At 44.0% G+C, this 17,183-nt stretch overlaps 1 protein-coding gene across 2 annotated transcripts in view; it reads right to left on the reverse strand.

The window, feature by feature from the left end:
• ACOX3 (acyl-CoA oxidase 3, pristanoyl) overlaps positions 1-17,183 on the reverse strand; it is a 225,092-nt gene that overhangs the window by 85,759 nt on the left and 122,150 nt on the right. For both annotated transcript variants that reach the window (XM_082243725.1, XM_082243726.1), the window contains exons 11-13: positions 11,781-11,901; positions 9,008-9,130; positions 5,732-5,845 (exon numbers count right to left, since the gene is read on the reverse strand). In XM_082243725.1, coding sequence (XP_082099851.1) covers positions 5,732-5,845; positions 9,008-9,130; positions 11,781-11,901 — 358 coding nt within the window. The remainder of the gene's footprint in view (positions 1-5,731; positions 5,846-9,007; positions 9,131-11,780; positions 11,902-17,183) is intronic.

Below are 17,183 nucleotides of genomic sequence, written 5' to 3' on the forward strand. Positions count from 1 at the left end.
ACCACATCTGTAATGCCCCTTTTGGTCGAATAATGTGGACCACGGGCCTGAATTACCCTCCTAGTTGTTCCCAAGTTTACGGACTCTACTCTGTACTATTTGGCTCCTAAGGTCTCTTGGTTTTCTGAACACTATCTCCGGTTTAGATAGTAGACTCTTTCTCAAGACCCGATCCTATTGGAGAATTTTCCAATTCCGCTGGAGGACGTGCCGTATCTTGAATGCCTTAGTATTACATGTGGTACTCAATCTGATAGGTGGTGCCCCATCCATAGGGGCATCGGTTTTGTTTCTAATCTTATTTCCACATCCGGACTTGTCCACCAATTGGTTCCCATCATTAGAGCCATCCACATTGTATAGTGGCCAATACTTCCTGTATGCTTCCTCGACCATAATCTCGCTGTACCCTTTTTCCAGGAATTATTTTCTCAACGCTGCTCCTTGTTCCTCATAGTCTCTCCTTCTCTTGCAGGTTCTATGCAATCTACAATAATGTCCAAAAGGGGATATTTTTAATCCACCTGGGGTGATGATTACTCTTTGTATGTGGGTAAGAGTTCCCCGCAGGCTTGAAATGCGTTTTGGATATAATGTTATCATCATCACCAACTCAAAGCTCTAGATCTAGAAATACTAGAGAGGAGTCCTCGATGACATGGGTAAATTAAATAGCAAAGGGGTTATTACCGCAGTAGGAGAGGAACCCACACAAATCCTTCGCTGACCCGTTCCAGATGATTAGAACATCATCTATATATCTGGCATAGGGGGCCATATTTTCCCCATATGGGTTATTAGCCCATATGCAACACTCTTCCCAATAGCCTATGAATAAATTGGCATAACTAGGGTCAAAACTGGCCCCCATAGCAGTCCCTCTCACCTGTCTATAATAATCTCCTAGATAGGAGAAATAATTGTGTGTTAAGGAAAACTCGATCGAGTCCACCAAAAAAGCTGCTTGTAGAGGGCGTAGAGTGCTATTAGTGAGATAGTACTCAACTGCTTTAAGGCCGTACTGATGTTCAATCGATGTGTACAATGATGAAACATCTAGAGATTGCCACTTGTACTGTGGACACCACTTGAAGGAAGACAGGATGTCCAACATATGGCCAGAGTCTAACATGGTAGGGTAGTTTTATACCCAAGTCCTGAAGAAAGTAGTCAATGTAGCATCCTAGGTTACTGTATCAATGTCTGCTATGATGGGTCTACCCGGAGAATTGGTCAGATCTTTATGAATTTTTGCTATGTGGTAAAAGTATGGGGTCAGTGGATATTGCCTAAACAGGAACTGATACTCAATTGTTGTGATGACTTGATCCATCAATGCCTTATCCAATATTAGTTTTAACAAATTTTTATATTCTGGCAGAGGGTCCTTGGGGAGTGTCTCATAGGTACCTTTATCACCAAGTAATCTCATTGCCTCTGCCAGTTATGCAGATCTATCCTGTATGACTAGACCTCCACCTTTGTCTGCCTGTCTTATAATTATGCAAGCGTTGTCTTTCAGGCTTTTAATTGCCTCCTTCGAGATGTCCCATCCCTCGCTTATTGCTATATGCCCAGCTTTGGGGTGTTTATTGGTATTACTCTTCTGGCAGATAGGTTTCATCTCCCCAAACAGTACTTCATAAAATGTCAGGATGAAGTTACCCTTTACCCAAAGGGGAAAAAGGAAGACTTAGATTTAAAGTGCACATGCATCATCTTTCTATCTTCCTGACATATCGCTTCCAATTCTACTTGTAGGTCACTGCAACCACCCTCCTGGAACAAACTTTCCAGGATGGGTAGTGCCTCGTCGTCTACATTGACATCCACCGATGGTGATTCCAACCTAGATCCATCAGGCTCCTTTGGAGCTTCTTTTTTAAGAGCAAAGTATCTTTTAACTGTCAAACCCCTAATATATTTGTTGAGGTCCACAAATAGTTCAAACAGGTTAGGAGGATTCTTTGGGGCAAAATTAAGACCTTTTCGCAATACATCCAACTCTGCATCAGTAAATATGGAGCTGGACAGATTATATATCCTAATGGTAGAATGGTCCTGCATCATCTTCTCCCTCTTCTTGACATTCATTCCCCCTCTCCTCTTTCTCGTTTTCCTTTTCTTACTGACTGTCTTTGTGGGAGTGAACTCTGATATTCGGAGGCTGCTGGGGTAAATCCCCCGGCAGCCCCCAGCTCTAAAAAAGGGGGGTCATTGTGGAACTCTAGATACCAGGGGGGGGGACTTGATGTAGGTGGAAAAGAGTAGGGACAGAGGGCTTATGTTCCCAGAATGTGTGCTATTCTTCTTGGGTCCAGAGGTCCCGCGTGATGGGCAACCATTTCTTGTGCCCTTTGATCCTGTTTCTCCACCAGGATTTTTTTATTTTTTTTGGGGGGGGGGGGGTTTTTACTTGCTGCCTAATATATCCCAAAGGCTCTCAGATGCCTATCTAACAAGATAATTAATTGTCAGGTAAACAGTTTGGCTAATCAGCGAAATCGTGCATTGGCGCGAATACGCATGCGCGGCCAACTCCGGGCAAGATCAGCTAAGAACGTGCGTGCGCCAATTCGCACACACGCACGCAGGACGTGACGGCGCTCGGCGCCAAGCGGCCTATTTAAACTCAGCAGTGACAGGTACTAGTTGCTGGATGATCTTCAGCTCCCTGTGTCCCTTGAGCCTTGTTTGCCTTTACCTTGGATTTCCTGTTGCCGACCCGGATTGCTTGACCATCGTCTCTTCTTGATACCTCTGGCTTTTGACCCTTTGGCTTGTCCCTGGACTTTCCCAGTTTTCTCCAGTGTCTGACCCGGCTTGGCTATTTGACTCCGCTTCCCGTGTTCCTGCAGCACACCTGCCTGGCTTATCAAGTCTTCCAGATCCACCCTGGACCTACCATCCAGGGGTGTTCTGCACCTAGCCGCAAGGGGAGCCCTCTCTACACTCCGGCTTCGGATCAGGTACGTGACATTAATGTTATTCACTTAACCTGTCAGTAGTCATAAAGTTATGGCTGATCGGTGTAATCATTTAACCTCACATACTCATAAAATGCTGTAGGACAAACAATGTATGAGGCACATGGGATTTATTTAGCTTTCACACCTTTGAAACGTAGACCACTAATAAGTATTACAGTCACAAGATTGATCACACGAACACGAACAATAATCTCTGAGTAGTCCAGTGAGTGTCGTAAATGAGATGTGAAATTACAGTGCAGGTCACATTTAGGGTTCATGCACACTGGTTTCTTATAAACGCTGTGTGACGGAAGCGTCAAGCAACCAGCTTGGGTGCTCCGTCAAGATATAACTTCCTCCAGTCTGGACCCAGGAACCATGGATTATAGCTGAGCATGACTTGGCGACAGTAGCTTAGATGCAAACTGGAACTCTAACTCTTTATTAAAAATTCACACAGAATATATAACACACACATTCAGGTAGGGCCTGATCACATTACCCTAACAATACAAACTGTAAACAGGAATATAATTAACATAGCTAAGGGACAGCCAACATACACATAATGCTTATCCACATCTAGCAACTAAAAGCTGGCAGTGATCTAATTAACAAGAACTAATTAACAACTAGTCACTTAAAACAAACCTAGGTGCCTAGGTTGCCTAGACCATTCGGTGCCTAGCCCACAACCCTGGATTTACAAAGTCTATTACACATTATCATAAGCATAAACACAAAACATCCCACAATAGTTCCATAACAAGGTAGAGCAGACACAACACAAGAGATGATCAGACAGAAACAATAGGTGACTCAACTAACAATGGGAATGCACACCTGGCAGGCACACATTCTTAAAGTGTTACTAAACCCAGGAGCCTGCAGTCACAATATCTGGTCCCCCACAGCACATGGAAATGCAAAAGTTTTTAGTAAATGTAAACTGCTAAATACCTTTTCTCATCAGCAGTATATAGTAGTCTTGTGACTTCTATCAGTATCTGGTTAAAGCTTGTAGGAGGAGGTTTCATGATTGTCCTATAAGAATGCATGACACCTGACCCTATGTCTGGACAGTGCTGATTGGCCCTGGACTGATCACACGCACCCTCCCAAGAAAAATACACACCAAGCTGAGCATGTGCAGAGTAACTACAAGGCTCTGTTCTATCAGGATATTGATTGGGGACAATGGAAAAGGGGAGGATCAGAGAAGACAGGATCAAGCAGCCTTTTTTACACAATGCGCAGGATTAACCCCTTAGGTTACACAGTGAGTATAACAAGCATGCTTTACTGCATATACAGACTGATTTTACTGTTGTGGGTTTAGTAACACTTTAACAATAAACACTTAGAGTCGGTTCACACTGAGGCGACACGACTCCTTACTACTTCGGGGGCAACTTGTGCATTACCATGCACCACGACTTCGGAGCGACTTGCAGGGACTTCATATAATGAAAGTCTATGCAAGTCGCTCCGAGGTCCCTCCGAAGTAGTACAGGACCCTTTTTCTAAGTCGGAGCGACTTGTGTCGCTTCTATTAGAATGGGTCCTGTAGCGGTCAATGGACCCCAAGGGAGCGCAACTTGTCAGGCTGACAAGTCGCCTGACAAGTCACGCTAGTGTGGACCGGCTCTTAACACCTTAATAAACAGACTATAGCAGGAGACCCCAGTTTGCTTTGTGCACTGGGGTACAGTCATGCTGGAACAGGTAGGGCCAACCCCAAACTGTTCCAACAAAGTTGGGAGCATGATATTGTCCAAAATGTCTTAGTATGCTGACACCTTAAGAATTCCCTCCACTGGAACTAAGGGGTCAAGCCCAACCCCTGAAAAACAACTCCACACCATAATCCCCCCTCCACCAAATTATTTGGAGCAGTGCACAAAGCATGGTCCATAAAGACATGAATGTGCGAGTTAGGGCCGATAAACTTGACTGGCCTGCACAGAGTCCTGACCAAACACCTTTTGGGATGAATTAGAGTGGAGACTCTGAGCTAGGCCTTCTCATTCAACATCAGTGCCTGACCTCCCAAACTAAATGTGCTTCTGAAAGAATGGTGAAACATTCCCATAGACACACTCCTAAAACTTTTGGACAGCTCTCCCAGAAGAGTTGAAACTGCTATAGCTGCAAAGGGTGGGCCGATTGAATATTGAACCCTAAGACTGGGATGCCATTAAAGTTCATGTGCTTGTAAAGGCAGGCGTCTCAATACTTTTCATAATATAGCGCTTATAAGAGTAGACTTTAACCTACATTATCATGGCGAAATAAATAATGAATTCATACCTTTACCTTGAAAAAAACAAAACTGTGCATGTAAACTAAAGTCTGCACAAAAGACTGGACATTGGCAAATGCGATCTAAGGCTAGCCAAAGCCTTCTGGAATTTTGCACACCTGGATGGCCCTGCAAGCACCACCTGGCTCGACAAAAGTTTTTGAAATCAACTGAGCCGGGTGGAAAATTATTCAGCCAAACAGTGAGGGCACCCGATCAGATGCAGTCAGGGATTGGGTATTCAGGCTGCCATTAGTGCCGGGGCTGCTAAGTACAAAAGCCACAAATGGAGATTCTTTCATGAATGCTAAAATTCCTCCATTCATGCGGCTTATAACAGATGGAGGAATTGAATGATTTTCTCTCCTTCTGCCCATCGTCTGAACAAGAGAAAATCAAGCCTTTACGGCTATCTTAAGACTTTAACAGTAATAAACAACCAGGGTAAAGCAATTACCTGTACAATCCAGACACTCTCTAGTTGTGCGTGCTGTGAACTTGTTAGATAGAATGGTCTTAAATTCATTGAGGAAGTGTATAGATCCAAGAGGGGATTCACAGGGAATGTTGCCTGGTAACATAAGGATAAATAATGAGTACTACTGATGTAATAAATGTAAGGATCTAACATAGTTCACAATAAATTCAATTATATTGCTGGATTTAAAGTTAGTCTCTGGCAAACTGAAGACTTTTCTTGTTCTACCTCTTGAAATGGGCGCAACACTCCTCTTTAAGTGCATTATCAAAGGGGTCGCCTCTCACCAACCCAGTGCATTAGTATGTAAATGTACGTGGCCACAGCAGGCGTCACTCCAGCCACATCCCCCTGACATGTTTCGGCCCGTTCACCGAGGCTTGGTCACATCCATCTACATACTAATGCACTGGGTTGGTGAGCGGCACCTTTTCTTCTCTTCACCTCTGAATGGTGCACTGATGCCAGCTCCTTTTACTGCAACTGGCGGGGAGATCTCTGTCTCAGCTAAGAGTGGCACTGCAAGTCTCTTTAAGTGACTTTATCATTTACAGTAATAGACGATATAATACAGCAAAAAAGCTGAAAATGTATGCGCCATATTTGATATGTCTGATTATGGAACATTCTGTGTATTTTCAACTTTCATTACTTTTAAAAGAAATAGAGAAAGAAAGTGATGCAAGTCTTTCCATGTGGCTTTAACACTAATTTCTTCTTTCACTTCACTGCATCCTATTCTTACTTGCCTTTTGCATCCCCAGAACATCAATATAAGTTACAGATAAAGTATATGTCAGAGAAAAATACAAACAACACGTATTACATCTGTCCAATACATGCAAGTTTTCAGTTTAAGACAAGTACAGAATAATCGGATGATCTGACAGAAATCCAGTGTGCTTATGGGGGCACGCGGTGAAACAAGAAGGGTGTTCTCGGGCATGTTTCCCCACAAATATAGTATTACATACATTAGAGTTATTCCTTGAAAGTGAGATTTGGGGCATTATCACCCTATTTTGTTTGCTTCAACAATTGAGGTTCAGGGGTGGTTTCCAGTATGCTCCACCCACAAATAAAAAAATACATTAGGATTATGCCTTGTAAGTGAGATTTGGGATACTATCACCCTATTTTGTACGTCTCAACAATTGACGACATATGCAAATGGTGATCTCTGCATACTTTAATGGTGGTCTTGGCGATCTGAGAGTCTTCCCATATGGATCTGGACATTCTTCTTCCATACAAAAGTAATGTAATATGATCATGTAGGTTTTTGAATGTACTATGATTTTTGGATTGTTATATGGATATTTGCAATATACTGGATATTAAAATATTACCTATTTTCCAGAACGGTATCTTATCCCTGAGGAAGATCATTTTTAAATATTAGCGAGTCCCCAGGCTGAGTGGGTCAACAAGCAAGTTTTATGGTTGCGAAGCTATCAGCTGTGAGGGATACCATTTGGACCTGTAATCTATAATGTTATAATCCGTTTTGAAAGATTATTTTATATTATGTGATATGTGATGCAAATATATGTGAAAAGGTTTTTTTTTTAACTGGAATAATAAATAATGATATTTTAACCCTATTTTCTGACAAAAAGTTGCTATTAAAGTCCAAATAAGAGTAATTTTGCTTTCCTGGGCTGAAAACACATTGGCGTTTATTCCCTGATATCACAAGTGTTGCATATGCATAACTCTGCATGTCTCCCATCCCTTGCTGTACCACTTCACATACAGTACATACATTGATTTCTTTCTTAGCAAAACTGCGCTGCTGCCTTGACTCCCAGGAGCCCACCCACACTGTCTGTAGGCAAAGGGCTCTTGGAAGATGTAGCTCTGGGTTCATGCCTATGTACATAGGAACTGAGCTATCAGCGAATACCCATGCAAGACATTTTCAAGTCTAGGGTTGATATCACAGGGAGTAATAAAAGTTATTTCTTGCTACAAATAAAAAAAAAAAATGCTGGGAGATACTCTATCTCTAGCACAATGTAGTCTCCCAAAAATGCCTTGCTGGAGTGCACACACAAAATCAAGGCTCGGAGCAAGAATGCAGAGAATAGCGCAGGGGTGTCATGACCATGGGAATAGGGGAGTGTAGGGGTTAAAATATTAGTTAGGGAGAGCTGTGGTGTAGTGTGGGGGGAGCTGTAGTTTTGGGCAATGGTTATAGCAGGGGGAGGGTTTTGGTGTGTCAGGACAGGAAGAGGTAGGTCCTTCCGGGCGCCAAATAGCTCCCTTTTCTGTTAGGAGCAGCTTCCCTCCCTCCCTAGCTTTCTGGTTCTACAGGTTTGGGGCATTGGTGGGAATGTCTTTTTCTTCTCCTGCAGGTTTGCAAGGTGTGTTGTGGCAGCTATGGCTGTTTTTGTTGGTCTTTGCTGGCAGGTGGATGAACATTGAAGACAAGTTAATGGTTCGGGACCCATTGGTGGTAGGTGTCCCTCTGATGCGTTCCAGTTGATGTTAGTTTAACTGGAAGATAAAATGGGTGCACTGTGGGTAGTGTGTTGTCTCCCAGCTGGTGTTTTGCGGCTGGAGGCCTATTATGTTTAGGAGGCCCGCAGTGTATTATTGGAACATTTAATGGGGCCTCTAAGACCAACAAAAAGCTGAATGATCTTTTTTACGTTTCTGTTTTAAGGAATGTTTTTTCCTCGGCTAATTTATTCCACTCAGAGTGTCGTCTCAGTCATTGGGATAAGGTAAGGGGGTAAGGTGCTGGCAAGTTAATGGTTCGGGACCCATTGGTGGTAGGTGTCCCTCTGGTGCGTTCCAGTTGATGTTAGTTTACCTGGAAGGTAAAATGGGTGCACTGCGGGTAGTGTGTTGTCTCCGAGCTGGTGTTTTGCGGCTGGAGACCTATTATGTTTAGGAGGTCCGCAGTGTATTATCGGAACATCGAAGACCAACAAAAAGCTTAATGACCTTTTTTTACGTTTCTGTTATAAGGAATATTTTTTCCTTTTATGTTAATTTAAGTTTTGAGTTAATAAAGGGCCGCTACGGCTAATTTATTCCACTCAGTCATTGGGATAAGGTAAGGTGCTGGTGGGTGGGGTTTTTGGGCCGTTCAGCCAGGTATGGGAGAAGGACATCTGTTCTACACTGGTCAAGTAATGGGGCTTTCTATAATACTCAAACTCAAAGCTTCTGATGATATTGAATGGACGACAAATATTTCAGCATGAACATTACAGAACATTGAACATGAACATTACAGGTACCTACCTTCATGTATGGAGTGGACAAGGCTCAGTAAATAATTGCTGGTTTGTTGAAGTAGGACGTTGTTGTCTCCTTCATATGTGCAGTTTGGATCATTGTCACTGCGGATGTCGCCTAATCGATTCACTGAAATAAAAGAAATTTATGAGAGTAAAAACATTTATCATGAGAAAAGATTCTGAATTTCTCCTGGCTATATGTGTACAGGGAGGATCATGTTCACAAAGGCTAATAGTAAAATCTAACATCAGCAATTTTCCAGGATTCAGTACTTTCCAACAGCTCTAAAAAATCCATCTCTACAACAGTGAATCTGTCACTTCTGAATTATCCTATTCATAAATTATTTTAATGCAAGTTAAGATCAGAAGAAAGAAAAATAGTACTGTGTCAAAAATAAATGCATGAGCAAAGAAGGTAAGAACTACTGTCTAAGACTTTAAATGATACGTATCAGTGGCCAACTAAAACAGATAAAAGCTGAAATTGCAGAATATAAATATACTTTATATCTGAAAAAAAAAAAGCGCATAGAAAAGGTCTGGTAAGTGACAGTACCCAGCGTGAAAATGTGTGTGTAAGCCTCCCATCTTCTGTTTGTACATTAGAAGTGTTAGTGGGTTATAACTGCTTGTGGATGATTTTGTTGGTTTATGAAGGAATTCAATAATGAATGAAGCGCTCCCGATCTGCCCCCCAGAACTGAATAGACATGCACCAGCTGTATATACTGATTTCTATGTGCTTTGGATAAATATTGTAAAGCTTAAAGTAGATGTCAACTCAAAAATGGAAGATTTGCCATTCCTAAAGAGTAACTCCACTTTGGTGGGGAAAATAAAATAGCAAATAAAGAAAAAGCAATATACATTTGCGACACAAATCATATTGTGATCAGATTTTAGTAAAAATTATCTTTCCTTTTCAATCTGCAGCTGTTGTAATTTTCTGAAAATGCAATGCAATATGGCTACCTGGAGGTGTTCTGTACACAGAATGCATACTGACCACACCCCAGAAACATAATTTCCTGCTTGTGTGATTGGCTCACCAATTTTCCCAGAAGTCTGTCTAAGATACAAGTCAGATTTCTGGCATCCCCTGCAACAAAAATGTCATTTTTGGTGAGATACTCCCAATAGGAACACATCTAAAGGGATGCAGGCCCAGCAGGTTTCCTCATTAGTGCTCTGCAGCTGCTACAGCTGACAGATAATTATGAAACCACTCCCATTAGACCCACTCAACACAGAGGAACAAACAGTGATTCCTTTAAGGCCCGTACACACACGCAGATCGTCGTCATACAAACGTCGGCGGACGAAAGATCTGCCGATTGTATGCGTGTTAGTATGGTGCCTCCGACAGATGTCTGCACACAATCTGCGGACAACAGTCTTTCTTGCAAACATGAAAATTTTTGTCTGCAGACACCAGAACGGACAATTGTTTGCCTGTCAGTACAGAAATCAGCCGACAGACCGCAGATTTGCAAGACTGGGCATGCTCAGAAAATAAAAAACACAGGGAAAGTTAACCATTACATGACATCACTTCTGCAGTCAGCTGAAGTCTGCGGACAAAATTCTTGTGCTGTCCTTGTGCTGTCTTTGCACTTTTCAACAGACACCGACATCCCGGGGAGAAAAGACGAACATTTGTATGACGACGATCTGCGTGTGTGTATGGGGCTTTATAATAACAAAAGGTAGGAACCTGCAACAAAGTTTGTTAGAATCCTTGTAATGTACAGAGATCACCCAGAGGGGAATGTTTTTTTCTCAACAAAAGTGGAGTTACGCTTTAAGTGAACATCTAGTAATAACTGCGCCTAAACGAGTAGTATGACCAAAGATTTTTTGGCCCTATTTCTCCTATGGATCACAGGAGTGTAGTTTGTTCTGCACTCCTTTGACCCAGTTTCAGCAGACAGCAGGCTAAAGTCCATTGTCGGCTGATGTTACTAACTTGATTCAGGCTCTCGACCGGCAACTGGCTCAGCCTCTCAGCTGAACTGAACCAGCGGCTCCTGCCCCCTGCACAGCCCATCACTCCAGTGAGCACTGGAGGGGCAGAGCAGAGCGGTGACTGTCCATCATCGCTCTCTGCTCAGAACAGAAGTGAGAGTAATCAGCGTTGTTTGATCACTCAGTTCTCAGGACAGAGGTCGTGAGGGACAGATGCAGCCATCAGATTGATTCTGAATCCACCTAGGTGAATACATTTTTTTTTTTTTTTTTTTGGAGCCCATACTTTTTTAGCAGTACCCTGAAAGTTAAATATTTGTCTTGCATTTCTCCTGAAAAAAAGTGCACTTTTGACACGTAAGTGTGCCCAGGCACTTCTGAAGGTCAAGGACCAGACTGCACTGTTTGGCAGGGTCCCTGAATTCTAAGACTGGCTGAACAGAAACAGAATTACAAATCATTTACATAAATGAAGTTCAACCATGTATTTAGCCTGAAAAACAGCACAAACTCATCTGGTGAATACAAACTAAAATAGAGATTTCAAATTATTTCAATGACAGATGTTTTCACTTTCCATATTCCCTGCAGCAATCGTCGGTAAGGAAATATTGCTTGCTATGAAAAAAAAACATTTGTCTTATCAGTCAACTATCAGGTGGACCTGACTTTCTGGAAACAGGTTTCTTAATCCCTAATAACTTCCTGGAATTTTTCCAGACTGTGAGTGATTATTGGCCAGATATAAAACAGTGGTGTGATATCTAAGCATCATTTTTCTGACAGTAATCCTCTTTCTGGTCACTTACTAGCTAGAAAGCCATGACCTCCGCATGCTTCTCGGCATTCCTGTGCCCCCTGCTGTGCAGTCCATGAGGCCAGGGGCTTACCGGCACAGGACAGAGCATGGATCTCCTTGCCAAGTTCAGCCTGAAAACAACAATACATATGATAAAATCGCAGAAAACATACTGTCCTTCAGTCAAACCAGAACATCAAATAATGCTGCCCAGGGTCATAGATAATTCTTTTTCCTGGGGGGGGGGATAGTTAGGCAGCGCACACAGCGCGCCGTGGTGAACTGTGGGAGTGGCAAAACTGTGCCAACAGTGGAAGGGCTTACAACTTGAGCCTACTCACTCTGTACACTAACATTTGCAACAGTTCTTTTACCCAAAAAAAACATAATTTAATTACTATTACAGTACAGTACATACAGTATATCAAGCTCAGCATGATCACATATACTTCTCTCAACCTAGCCAACCTAGGAGAACTTCATTAATATGGTCACTGACTACTGAGCAACCAGCAATTGTACAATATAGCAGTGGTGAGAGCGTAGTGGTCAGGAGTATGAAGTACACAACATAATGTATATAGTTCAGGGGCCAGGAGTGCATAACCCAGAGTGCACATGTAAGCAGATGCTTACTAGGGGATTGCTGTATTATTTGTTGTTTGTTTTTTTCTTAATGTTTTTGAATGTTGTACTGTTTTGCTATGCTGCCCTACTGAGCTGGTGCCTCCAGAGAGTTAAGGGTTAACACTGCTGGTCATGTTTTCCCTGGCTTTTTGGATGGCACTGCCCTCTGCTGAGGCCACTGTATAAGTAGAAGGAACTGCCTCTAGAAATAGGTTGCTCCATGTATGGGAAGGGAACAGGAACTGTACCAAGTATGAAATTGCCACCTTGTCTGATACCACCCCTTTGTAGGAACCCAGTTAGGGTTCTAGAGACATGGACCAACATGCAGTGGAGATATACTCAAGGAAGGCTCTATTGCCTTTGACAATGACTACAGCACTGGTGTCTTGGTGCCTAAGTAGCCAGCCGGTCGGACCAGAGGTTACTTGGTATGGGTGATGGAAGGTCCCTGTAGTGAAGGAGGCTTCTTCACTAGCGATTGGTATTTCAGTCTTGGGTCTAAGTTGTGGTATGGGGCATCCTAGGGACCAAGCCTGTTTGTCACAGATATATGTACAGAGTCAAGCTTCCTGGGATTCAAGTTTAACATGCAGATCAGTGTCACTGGAATGAGCGGACGGGTGGCTGTGCTAGTGAGGTCTGGTGCATGCCCCGTGGCACCGGCTCAGAAATACTGCATGGAAGAAAGAAGTGTAAAAGGAATGGTTATCCATAGTGTACAGTGTATATAGAATTAAAGAACTGTGCCACAGATTACAAGGAGTTAACCAAAGTCTGTCTGGAGGAGTGCCGCTTCTATGGACAGTGCTGCCTTAATGGCATACCAATGTATAGGCATGTGCCTCTGAAAGCCTTTAGGGCCACTAGTGAGCACTCCTCCCTATCCCCAGTCTGGGCACCACCCACACACATCATTCAAGAGTGCATGTACAGAGCGTAGGGATAAGGAGTGCCTAAGACACAGAGCGCATGGGTTAAGAGTGCATGACTAGTACCAGATCTCCCCTCTCTAGAACAGATCTTCCCTCTAGTACAGCTCCCCCTCTGCACAGTTCACTCCTTTTGGCATAGAGCGGCTCCCCTCTATATAGATTCCCCCCAGTACTCCCCCAGCACAGCTCCCCCCTAGTACAGATCTCCCCCTGTGCAGATCACCCATCCCTAGTACTGCTTCCCCAAGTACAAATCTCCCTTCCGCCTTTAGAAGTCTGTTGTTTTTCAACAGAACAAGCTCTCCTTCAAATGTATCAAGTTAGAGTGTTGAGACAAACCAATTACCACAGACAGGGGTGCTTACAATGATCAGCGTTTATATAAAACCTTTATTCCAAAAGAAAAAAAAACTGTAGCTGTAACTGCTTGTGTTAAATACAGTGTGAGCTAGAGTTTGGCTTCAATTTGTTAGTGTATCTAAATCTGCTAGTAAATGTAACCCTCTCCTCCCATCAGACTGAATGCTGCTGACTGCTGTGCAGGAGGCGCTCCTTCATCCAGAGTGGGGGCACTCTAATACAGGAGGCGTGCTACTGGCCAGATCACCAGATGAAAACAGAGGAAAGAAAGCCAGAAAAAAAGAAAACTAATGCAGCCACCACATTTAATCATTGGTCAGCTGCAATATAAAATATATTTGGTTTTGGGTTTAATACCGCTTTAAGCTTATGAAAACAATGTTTATGTTGCTGTGTAAACATAGAATATTTGAGTTTATTTTTAAATTCTCTTTAAAGCAAAAATTCCACAGCAAACCTGCCAAGTGCAAACAATTTGTAAACTAAATTGCCTAAATTTAGACATTTAAGACAAAAATATAGTGGTAGACGACTCAAAGGAAAATTGGATTTAAAATTCAGACAGCTAAAAACAGATTTTGGCACATTCTGAAGAATAAACAAATTCAGCTGCTTTAACAGAAACAGTTTATGAACCGGATAGTGTCCTGCACATGCTGTGTTTAGAGGGCACTGCCAACAACGCCGAGAAGGATACGGCGTTAGTGACGATGGGTTTTGTTTTTAGGAAAGACTTGTTAATAATAGGCAACACACTAGTGACCATGTATAGTCTTTTTATTACATTTTAGCTACTTCTTATAAAAGGGGTCAGCTTGATGTAAATAATGTTATTAAAGTGTTTTAACCACTTCAGCCCCCGGCTAATACTGACAGTTCTCACATACTGTATATGTAAAAATCTACATTTTTATTTGCTAGAAAATTACTTAGAACCCCCAAAAAGGATAGATATTTTTTAAACAGAGGCCCTAGAGAAAAAAAATGGTGGGTGTTGCTGTTTTAAGGCCCCATGCACACGGGGCGTTAGAAAAAACGTGCGTCAGAGCTAGTTCTGACGCCGGAAAAAGCAGCTGTAAAAACATGCTTTCAGTAGCTTTTTCCATTTGCGTTATTGCACGTTTTGCCACGTTGCTTTTAGCAGCGTTTTTTTCTGCCTCCATTCAAAATCAAAGGTTCCCTATGGGAGCAGGATGATCCGACTTGCGGCGCGACTTGCGCTGTGAGAATCTTGAGGGGGAACTCCACGCCAAAATGGGGAAAAAAAACGACGTGGGGGTTCCCCCAGGTTCCAAACCAGGCCCTTCGGGTCTGGTATGGAATTTGAGGGTATCCCCACGCCGAAAAAAACGGCGTGGGGTCCCCCCCAAAATCCATACCAGACCCTTATCCGAGCATGCAGCCCGGCAGGCCAGGAAAGAGGAGGGAACGAGCGAGCGGCCCCACCCCCCCTGGACCACACCAGGCCACATGCCCTCAACATGGGGGGGGGTGTGGGTGCTTTGGGGCAGGGGGAGCTCTGCACCCCCCACCCCAAAGCATCTTGCCCCCATGTTGATGAGGACAAGGGAAAGTTTATTAAAAAACCTTCATCCGGTCTTCTGCTCTGTTCTTCTCCCTCTCCGGTCTTCTGGTCTTCTGCTCTTTTGCTGTCCGCTCTTCTGCTGTCCAATCTTCTGCTCTTTTGCCCTCGGCTCATCTTCTTCTTCCTCCGGTCCTCCTCCAACAACGTGTCAGGTGATTATGCCGGTCTCCGGTCTATGCAGCTTATTATATAGCCATTAGGGGCGTGGCCCCCCAATGACGTCATCTGGAGGCCCCACCCCCTTATGTCACAGATGACGTCGTCTGTGTCACCGGAGACGTCGTCGTCGGAGGATCGGAGGAAGAAGAAGAGCCGAGGGCAAAAGAGCAGAAGAGCGGACAGCAGGAGAGCGGACAGCAAAAGAGCAGAAGACCGGAGAGGGAGAAGACCAGAGCAAGAGAAGACCGGATGAAGATTTTTAATAAAATTTCCAAAACGTCTCCTGTCGTTATTTACATACACTGCTTTTTATGTGGTGAATGAGTAGGGGTACAGTGTACCCCATACCCATTCATATAGGGAGGGGGTCCGGGATCTGGGGGGCCCCCTTGTTAAAGGGGGCTTCCAGATTCCGATGAGCCCCCTGCCCGCAGACACTGGCCAGGGTTGTGGGGATGAGGCCATTGTCCTCATCAACATGGGGGCAAGGTGCTTTGAGGTGGGGGGTGCAGAGCCCCCTACCCCAAAGCACCAACACCCCCCCATGTTGAGGGCATGTGGTTTGGTGTGGTCCAGGGGGGTGGGGCCGCTCGCTCATCCCCTCCCCTTTCCTGGCCTGCCGGGCTGCATGCTCGGATAAGGGTCTGGTATGGATTTTGGGGGGGACCCCATGCCGTTTTTTCGGCGTGGGGCTACCCTCAAATTCCATACCAGACTCGAAGGGCCTGGTTTGGAACCTGGGGGGACCCCCACACCGTTTTTTCCCATTTTGGCGTGGAGTTCCCCCTCAGGATTCTCACAGCGCAAGTCGCGCCGCAAGTCTTATCCGACTTGTGGTGCGACTTCCATTCAAATCAATAGGCTCCCATAGAGAACCATTGATTTTGAATGGAGGCATAAAAAAGGTATAACGTGGCTTAACGCACGTTAAGCAACGTTATAGCAATGTTATTGACCCTTTAGCAGCGTCAGACGTTTTTACAGCTGTAACGCTGGTCCTCAGAACGCGCAGGCCGTGGGTTCTTCTTGCAGCTTAAAAACGCCTAGGCCACTTACAGCTCAAAAACGTCTGTGTGTGCATGAGGCCATAGAATAACATGGAGGTGCGTTTTTAGGCTGCAAAAAGAAAACGCCTGACGCTACTTACAGCGACGTTAAAAACGTCCCGTGTGCATGGGGCCTTAATGTCAAGTGGTATTTGCACAGCGGTTTTCTAAGCGCAATTTTTTTATTTTTTTTGGGGAAACACTTCAATGAATCTTAATGTACACAAACACAATACACATTTTTTTGGTAAAATATAAAAGACATGTCCGCTGACACCCGCTGCTATCCGATTCCGACCCAGTCCGTGAAATCCGGACGGATGGAAGCCCTATTTTCTATCCGTCTGGAGGATCAGATCGGATGGGATTGGATGAAAACGGACAGGCGGTCCGTTCTCATCGGATCTCCCCATAGAGGACAGCGGGGATCTGACAGCTCCGTCTCTGCACACAGAGCAGAGACGGAGCTGTCATCCGCCTGCTCAGCGGGGATCGGCGGATCGATCCCCCGCTGAGCAGAACGGACTCCGTCGGGCGGTGCGCCCATGGAGAAAGGGGCCTATCTCTCTTTCTCTTTTTTTTTTTTATCAACTTTATTGCAGACACAAGCATGAGCACTGACAGGTACTATTTCATAAAAAATTATATAGTGAGGTGAAGGGTGGGACAGGAGAGCTGGGCTTGAACAGAGTTATACATTT

Source organism: Pelophylax lessonae (genome assembly GCF_965119305.1).
Source record: "Pelophylax lessonae genome assembly, chromosome: 1".
Lineage (NCBI taxonomy): Eukaryota > Metazoa > Chordata > Amphibia > Anura > Ranidae > Pelophylax > Pelophylax lessonae.